The 9,224-nt window shown below is 35.4% G+C and overlaps 1 protein-coding gene across 2 annotated transcripts; it reads right to left on the bottom strand.

Annotated features, from left to right (window-relative positions):
* Window positions 1-2,600: 2,600 nt before the first annotated feature.
* On the bottom strand, window positions 2,601-8,135 carry LOC127977539 (interferon-related developmental regulator 1-like). Of its 2 annotated transcripts, none has more exons than XM_052582463.1 (12): window positions 7,911-8,135; window positions 6,466-6,570; window positions 6,255-6,333; window positions 6,009-6,133; window positions 5,745-5,902; window positions 5,607-5,657; window positions 4,825-5,003; window positions 4,574-4,682; window positions 3,512-3,646; window positions 3,295-3,423; window positions 3,118-3,213; window positions 2,601-3,018 (listed from the first exon to the last, which is right to left on the bottom strand). In XM_052582463.1, exons 1-12 carry the CDS (start codon window positions 7,939-7,941, stop codon window positions 2,932-2,934), a joined length of 1,284 nt encoding a protein of 427 aa, XP_052438423.1. In that variant the 5' UTR covers window positions 7,942-8,135; the 3' UTR covers window positions 2,601-2,931. The 2 variants fall into 2 exon arrangements, with proteins under 2 accessions (XP_052438423.1, XP_052438430.1); XM_052582470.1 differs by lacking the exon at window positions 7,911-8,135 and adding an exon at window positions 7,703-7,903.
* Between the last annotated feature and the right edge of the window lie 1,089 nt (window positions 8,136-9,224).

A 9,224-nucleotide genomic window follows, 5' to 3' on the forward strand; every position in this document is an offset into this window, starting at 1 on the left:
GCAGGTAACTGTTGAATAACAAATAGTGCGCATATTGCTCTGTTTGCGTGTTTATAACGCACCACAAACCTTAATATCGGTGTAAACAGTTAGTTAAATTATTATAAATGTTGACTGCTAACATAAACCGAAAACAAAGCAAAAAAAATAAATAAAACAATTCAGGATTCGGGTACATCTCACTGTAAATGTCAAAAAGGTAGATTGACCTGAATTTACCTTATACGTCATGTTAAACCTTTTAAATCTATCTATCTATCTATCTATCTATCTATCTATCTATCTATCTATCTATCTATCTATCTATCTATCTATCTATCTATCTATCTATCTATCTATCTAAGTAAACTAAGTATAAGTAAACACACACACAAACAGCCGTTGTGTATTTGTTTACAGTGTTATGCTAGGTTCTACTGTGCTAATGAACGTAACATTATCGCAGATGTTTCCGCATAAATTGAACTAGAGGTTTCAAGCATGCCTAAAAACACCTACTATCTCACAATTTAATATATTTGATTAAAGCCATCTTTAGAAGCAGCGAGAGGACATTTGCCAGCTCTCACTTGAGTGTTGATGCTAAAAAAACGATGGAAGTTAAATAAATAATAATAATAATAATAATAATAATAAATAAATAAATAGCATTATGCATCCCCCAATTGTTAGTCGCTTTGGACAAAAGCATCTGCAAAATGACTAAATGTAAATGTTTTACACTACAGATTTATATTGCAAATATATCTACTTTTAGTATATCTATATAGAAATTAAGTAATACATTTATTTAATATTATTTTATAAAATTATAAAATGATACATTTCTAGATATTTACATATATTAATACATTATATAAACAAATGTTATTTTTAATATATATTCAATAAATATTATACGATGTGGCATTTATTTTTATTAATATATTTTAATCTATTTATTAATCAATATATTCAGCTATAATATGTGGCCTGAGAAAGTTGTATTGGGAGTCAATTTGGAAATCTTGTATTTTGACGTATTCATGTGTATTTTTTGCAGGCTTAAAGTCAGACATCTAACGTTGACACGTCGTTGAAAAGATAAATCCGGGTTCAACAGATTCTCACACTGACCCAGAATCCAAACCTCCTGTTGGCTGCTACTCTCTGAGTTTAGAGGCCAAAGGAAGCTAATTATACCACAATGGATGACGCACATAAACAAGAGGCCACAGTTGTGCCATCAGGACATGAAATATGTGGGTCACAGTAGCTAGCCGAACCATATTTATTGTAAAATCTGGGGGGGAGACCAGGAAGAACCCTGAATTGACAGTTTTATGGTATTGTGGAGATCAAAGAAGGAAAGTCTGTGAAGATGCATTTTCATGTGCAGTGCAGCTCTATGACAAAATAACTCTAATCTATACATAACATTTTTCATGTTGCTCTGTCTGAACCGTCAGGACTGTGGCAACAAGAAGCAGACTGGAGAGGAGGAGTTCTGTCAGGATACATCAGGTCTGATTTATGAAACGTCCCAGAGCTCTGCACCACCAGCTGCTTCAGAGATACTGCTGTGTGTGTTTACTGAACGAGATGCACTCAGACGCACAGCTTCATCTGCTGACTTAGGTAATGCTGACATGCATGACCCTGTTGAACTGAGGTGAAAATAAAAAAAACATTAACAAGCCATGATTAGAGGAATCATAACTGTAATCTTCTATTGAATAGTTTTGACATTGGTTAAACTACAAAATGTGTATTTAATTGTAATATTTGAATTAGTATATGAAATAATGTGTATTCACTCATTTGTGACTTAATTTTTTTATTGTAAAAAATAAACATGTATATTTTATAATATGTGAATTTTTCAACCACATGGCCAATTACAAAATGTGCAGTAGCTTTACAACGCAATGCATCTGCAAAATAAATACAGTATCCCATAATGCATTGTGCTCACATTGACTTCCCTTTTCAGACAAGTACACAAAATTGGATTAAAAATGCAAAGTAATGTAAAATTGATAACTGGATGCCACTCAATGACACAGAAATGTGGCATTGCATAATTAATTTCACATTAAACAAAAATGATAGTATATGGGCAGGCAGTAGACTATTAAGTGCACAGTATTCAGAAGTGTTATTTTATTATCATTGAGAAACTATAAAAATAAAAATCTCTTCATGTGTTTTTCCCATAACGTCTAGGAAAGGATTTCATTTCGGATGCAGTGTATACTACTCTTACGGTTTAAACTCTTCTATATGCTAACGCTGTATGCTATTCCAGATTTAATTTAGATATGGTCTAATAAATCACAAAGTTATCATAACCATAGGAAAGAGTATCTGTGAGATACACAGGTGTCCTTATCTAATAATTATGCTGACATACAATTTTGTTACAAAACATCAGATGGCTATTTCAGCTTCAGTGAATCTGTGTCCATGGCAACTGTGAAGCAAACAAGTGCACAGATTCCATGAAGTGCAGAGGAGGTTCAGGATGTCTGATGTAACCATTTCTTTGAGAGTTCATGGCTTCTCGTCTTATTAAAAGACGATAATTATTATGAGAGATACTGAAGAAAACAAACCAGGACTTTTGAACAGGAGGCATCAACATTTTTTTTTAATGTACAACCTAGTCACTACAGTACAGCCCATCGTGACATCACTCAAATACTGTGCAATTCATAACATTACAGGACCTACAACTACACAAACAACAGAAAACATTATCTGATGCTGACCAACCCAACACCATTTACATATAAACTCAAGTTAGAGTCAAAGAAAAATGAGTCAATTTATAGATAGCAAATATTAACATTTAACATAGATGTATATATAAACAGAGACCATGTTAGGAATGCAAAGAATCATAAGAGTTAAATGCAAGATGAAAAAACAAATAATGAGCTTTACAAAAATTTAAAACTCCCCAACATCCACTCTTTTGTCCCGAAACTTGCTCCTGGCCTTGGTACGAGCTTTAAACGCAGCTGCATTGTAGAGGTGCTGAAAGAACAATAGCATACAATTACGTAACAATCAAAACTTAGAATTTTTTTAATATATCATAAATAAAAACGCATAGAAAATAAACGGCTTTCCTACCCTCTCCAGTCTGGAGCTCTTCATGGCTTTCAGAGCAGCAGAATCGATCAACATGGGTGGTCCCAGCTCAAACACGTCCCTTATAAACTCGTTTGACTGTGGCCAGAAAATTAAATTTCAATAAATCACTTCAAAGATCCCTTTTTTGGATCTATACGCAACATCTGAGAGCTTTACCTGTAGATGGTAGTTCATCCCAGAGCCAACAAACTCTCTGAAGGCGTCATAAGTCCTCTTCTTCACCCAGCTGTCAATGACCATTCGCTCTGTGGCGAAGCGGATTGTCTCGCTCTGAAAATCCCCTTCCTGTTCCAGACACAGAAGAGAGGTCAGGGTCCGAGCTGCAGCACCGATGAGTCTGTCAACTATGACAACTGTTTACATCCTATCTCACCTCTACGGCCTTAAGGACATCTCTGAAGACGGATCTTTGCTTCCTCTTATCAGTCTTGGCTCTGTGTTTGTTGCAGTCAGTGGCTAAAGCGTTCAGCTGCTCACACAACGGCTCCCAGCCATCATAATCAAACTCCTGTGAAGATACAAATCATATTATACTAGAAACTAAATTATTAAAATAAACATTCCAAATAAAAACTTATACAAATTACATTGTTATTTGCAAAGTAATTCACTAAGCTATTAAAACCATTTTATTGAAAGTTAAATACTTTCATGCATTTCATTACTTTATGAATTAATGCATATTATTATTGATATGGTAACACTTTAGAATAAGGTTCCATTAATGTTAGTTAACTACTTTAGTTAAAATGAACTAAGCAATAACAATCCTTCTAAAAGAATTTATTAATCCTAGTTATTGTTAATTTCAACATTTACTAATGCGTTATTCAAATTAAAGTTGTGCATGTTCACATTAGCTAATGCACTGTGAACTAAACTAACAATGAACTAACAATGAATAACTTTAAATTGACTAACATTAACAAAGATGAATAAAGAGTAATAAATGTATTGTTCATTGTTTGTTCATGTTAATTAATACATTAATGGAACCTTATTCTACAGTGTTACCATATGCATTTAATAAATTTAATATTTAATACTTAAATATTTCATAATTACATTCAATTTTAAAATATTTAGCAATTAAATCTATTTTATCAATATTATTTTGTACTATTAATCCTATTTTTAATACATTTTAATACAATCATTTTTTAAGTTACATAATCACTTCATAAAATTAATTTGTATTAAATATCTAAACATTTTAATACTTTAAATAGAACACTTAAAATATTTTCAAATAAATTATTGATTAATAAAATATTAAATACATTAAAACTATTCTTTTATCAAATACACGATTTAAAAATGCGTTTAAATTTAAATAATGAAATTCGTGAAACCATTGATTAAATATTTGAATAATATGATTGAATAAAAAGCTAAATAAATGTGTAGAATTGTATTATAAATACTAACAACTTACAGGGTCAACATCTCTGATGAGCTCAAACAGAAGGGCGATGGTCTCCCCAGCAGCAATCCTCATGTTGACGTTGTCATTCTCCAGCAGACGTGGAAGTTTAGCGAGATGTCTGAAAACAATAGCACATCAATATTAGGATAAACCTAGGAGGAGGTTGTACCTTAGTTGTAGGTTCCAACGTCTCCTTCAAGATCAGTTCGTGAATACCATCAAGGATCTCTGGCCTAATAACAGTGTTTTCCAACACTTACTTTTGTGCAATGACTCTGATATGGCTGCCTGTGCAGATGGTAAGCAGCAGGGCCCAGGACAGGAGAGCGTTTGTGTGGAGCTGCGTGGTTTGAGGATTCACAGAAGGTCTGCTTCCATCTTCCCTGACATACGAACGAGTGAAGAGGCTCTCAAAACACTCCATGGTGGCATACACATCCTGGAGGTGACACAAAGATCAGGTCTGAATCAATCCTGAAAGCCTCGGAGGCATCAACAGGTCTAAGTGAAAGGACGAACTACTCAACGCATGCTTATGGTTAACTTGGGTACCACTTTGACTGGATCATTAAATCACTCAATGAATGAATCAGTCAGTCAGATTTGAGAACCAGCTCAGTGGAAATTCAAAGATCTGTTTCAACTCTGATGATTTTCATGATGGTTGGTTGGTGTTTTAATGCCATGCCAGGTTCCTTGGCTATTTTCATTACAAGCAACAAGTTCAAATGCTATAAAACAGCAATACAAAAAGCTAATAAAGGGGTTTAAAAGTTTGTTTTGGATAAAAACCCTTAAATGGATTCAAGGTGGACTCATTCAAAATGATTTGAGGAATAAACCAGCACGATTTGAATGAACGGCCATTGTGTTCAAAATCTGCAGATATAGTCTGTTAAAAAAATTCCACAGAAAACAATTTTACAATATATGGGTTTGAAATTACATTGTCAATCATTTTCTCTCTTTCGTTTAGAAGTAAAACAACGGTTTAAGACTGACGTCCACTTGAAAGTTAAAAACTTTTTATAGTCAAACTTACCATGATATCATCTTCTGCTACAAGAGTGCAGAGGCCTAGACTTGTAGCACACTAGAAAAAGTCGAGATCAACAGATTGTTAAAGATTGTAAAATCATTTTAATTCTTCAAGGCGCAGTAGAGGAGCATGTCCGCTTACAGCTTGTCTGGCTTGAATATTAGCTGCTCCATCGTTGAGGATGGTCTTAAATACGGGTTTAAGAGTCTTAAAAACCTCTTCGCTCTCAATCCCAGACCCCAGCTGGATGCACAGGAGACACGCCAGCGAGGCTGCAGCACACTGCTCCACTCCTTTACCTGGTTAAAAAGTGCAAACATCCAACTCAACTTTCCGCACTGATGTCATGACAACATCTTAAGAGAAGTTTAATTCCAACTATACAAAATCTCAAATGAAGCCAACCTTTCTTCAAGCAGCGTTCAATGCTGTCAGTGATGGTCATCCTTCTCTCAGAAATGAATTCGTAGAGGATTTTGGTTGCCATTGCAGTCTTTAGTCCATCAAGGGCACCTTGTCTGGTCTTGGCACTAGAAAGGGAGCATAATTACTTTAATATTACAGTCTGCTGCAGGCTTGAGGTTTTGACAGAAATTGATTATTCTGAACAATCAAGCACAGTTGAGGTCCGAAATCCAAATGAACACAAACCTCTTATCCACCGTGCTGTCGATGTACACCTTCAGTTTGTACTGGAAGTCCTCCTGAGCCATTTCTTCAGTTTCACCAGCTGTCAAATAGGAAGAGAGATAATCATAAATGTTGCTTTCTTCTCCGATAAAGCTCTACACAAGAGTTTATTCATCCTTTGCATTACACTGTAGAGTAAAAAACAAAAACAAGAGCTTGTGAATATACCCACCTTCCTCTGCTGCACTGGTTCTTTCACTGAGGCTGCTGCAGTGACTGAGGGTTTCAATAGATGCATCTTCATCACTGAACGGCTGGACATTCCCCTGTTGTCCCCCTGCAAAAACAGATGAACTATAAAATACTTCATAAAAACTTCACTGCAAAGCTGCATTTCAGCATGAATCTGGATCGGTCACAGTTTTCAGTGTCACTTTTTCCTTCAGAAATAAATTTCATATGCTGATTTGATGATCGTTTCTGGAAAATAAATATATAAATAATTGTTTGCTTTGCTTATTATTTTTCTGATGAATTGTTAGTTGAAAAAAAAATAGCATTTAATTGAAATGGTTTTTTGGCCTTTACCATCAGTTTTGATCAATTCAGTGCATCCCTTAATTATTATTTTTTTTTTTTAAAGTGTGTTTTCCAACTAATTTAAGGTGGTCATATGACATGGGAATGACCTTATACAACCATTGCATTCCTTAATGAGTGTACATAAAGATTTAGCCTGACGTCTGCAAAAGGTACTAAGTGTCAGAAGACAAACAAAACTGCCACTGTGTGGAATTTCTCAGACAAAAGTAAACATTTCTTGCTTTAAAATAGTACAGCAGAGTTACAATAAAACAACATGTGTGATAGTGTGAAGGACAACAGCAGGCTGTCAGTACACAAAGTCTCTTCTCCTTCTCGAAGGCCTGGGCAAATCCAGCGAGCAGATGGGATGAGAACATTTAATAACACACTACAGGCTGATTTATGCACGTCTACGGTTGAAAAAATTGGACTTCGTGTTCCTGGTTCCTTCTTCCTATCCTCTATTTGGTCCCAAACAGGCCTGTGTTATATAAGCAGGCTAATGTGACCACATGGCCAGAAATAACCTAAAACACACACATTGACATCTGAAAGTTAACACAGAATATTACAGCAGCTTCCTCCTATTGACATTTCTCATAACAAATTCGATCTTATATAATATCTTAACATTTATTAATCTTAAGTCATAATATTTTAACATAAATGATCCAAGTTGATTGTTGTTTTGATATTAATCCTGTTATACTATATGATAACCATATTAATTTATTCCATGTTAATCTTTGGTCGTTTGATAAATTTAATTAATCTGACAAACGTTTTATATCAGACCTTAGTATTTAAAACTAAACAACGGTCCCTTAAAAACAAATACCACATTTAGAAACTCCAACGTACATTTTCTGCTTTCCATGACTCACATTGTGTATTATTCTTTTGTTTGTGTCAAAAGAAAGACACTCCTGGCTGTCAACCAATGCGGGTCACGTAGTGATGGGAGTTGTAGTTCTCTTCCTTCTATTTCATTACTCGGTCGATGTGTACTAAACTACAAACCCCAGAATCCCTTTTGCGGCTGAGGCCGCTAAAAAAACAACCGGTCATTTCCAGATATTCCATCCTACTTACCTCTGCCGCTCCTTTTCTTGGTCCTTGGCATTTTGCTTAAATTAGTAGTTCCGTGCCTAAAATCAACCAATACTCGACCAGTTTTTACTATAATGTCTTTTCAGTTGAGTATATTCCAGTGGCACAGTGAAAAGGAAAGAATTAAAAGCGATTCCGGTGTTAGACTTGGAGCGCGTGCGATACATTTTCCCTCTCAAACTAGGGCTGCGTCAGCGCGCTGCCGCCAAGCACTTTTATACGACCGATGGTGACGTATTTAAAAAGGCGTTACCTCACGCGGACCTGGAGACAGTAGGACCAATCACGTTTGAGGATGCGCCGACGTCATCACATATGACAGACTTCCGCCTGGTTTGTATTGCTTTTGTCACGACACCGTCCTCATGCGGGTTCTTATGTGTGCACGTTGCAAGTACAGCTCGTGTAATGCTGAATTATCCTTTATATTACTATTATTATGTGTTACTTAATACTTTGCATGATTTTATCATGTGCAGTGATTTTTGTTTATTATATTTGATCTTATATATGAAGTTAACATTAAACTTTTTACCATGCATTAATCATTATAAAATACTTCAAATACTTCAAAATACTTCATTATGTTTCACAATATTTCAGAAATGCCCTTTACGCATAGTTTTTACCTTCCAGACATGAGTGGCATGCCTGTATATGGACTATTGGAGGTTTTTAATCATACAAATTTAGAAATAAACCATTGATTTTAACTGGGTTATTAACTTAAAATCCAACTGAAATCAAAATTTACCATATTTACTTTGATCGTATATTTAATTGATCGTTTTATGGTGAACATTTATCCATGCAAGTCAATAATCCACACAAAAAATTTTTTTGGCTCTGTAATCTTTAATCAAAATCTGAATCAGTTTCAAAATCGGTTTGGGTGTTTGCTTAGCATCCGTGATCACGCCCCTCCAACTGACAGTAGAAAGGCTGCCTGTGTGTTTGTGAGCACGGACAGCACGTGAAAGGAGAGATGGCGAGGAGGTGTATTTTTCGGTTGTGGCTCTCATGAAACACTTTTCCCATTCCCCTATAATTCCCTCGTTACTGTCCAGATGGCTCGAATTTTTAAATTTCGAGGGAGGAGGGATAACAGAGAGGTCACAGATGTGCTCGAAGCACTTCACGCGTGAATGCTTAAAAAATTGGACAGAACACGAAATGGGGTTTGTGAGATATCTGTCATTAACAGATAACGCGGTCCCGTCAGTGTACACCATTGGTACCTCACAAAGTTTGACGGTAACTGGAACTAGCTACAACAAAACTCTTGAGACGTTGAAC

The sequence above is a fragment of the Carassius gibelio genome, chromosome A4 (assembly GCF_023724105.1).
Source record: "Carassius gibelio isolate Cgi1373 ecotype wild population from Czech Republic chromosome A4, carGib1.2-hapl.c, whole genome shotgun sequence".
In the NCBI taxonomy this organism is placed as follows: domain Eukaryota; kingdom Metazoa; phylum Chordata; class Actinopteri; order Cypriniformes; family Cyprinidae; genus Carassius; species Carassius gibelio.

Coding starts and splice junctions, on each gene's coding strand:
- LOC127977539 (XM_052582463.1), bottom strand. CDS start 7,941: ATGCCAAGGACCAAGAAAAGGAGCGGCAGAG. Junction 5,903..6,008: donor TGAACGCTGCTTGAAGAAAG/GTTGGCTTCATT, acceptor CTTTTTAACCAG/GTAAAGGAGTGGAGCAGTGT. Junction 3,214..3,294: donor GGATGAACTACCATCTACAG/GTAAAGCTCTCA, acceptor TTCTGGCCACAG/TCAAACGAGTTTATAAGGGA.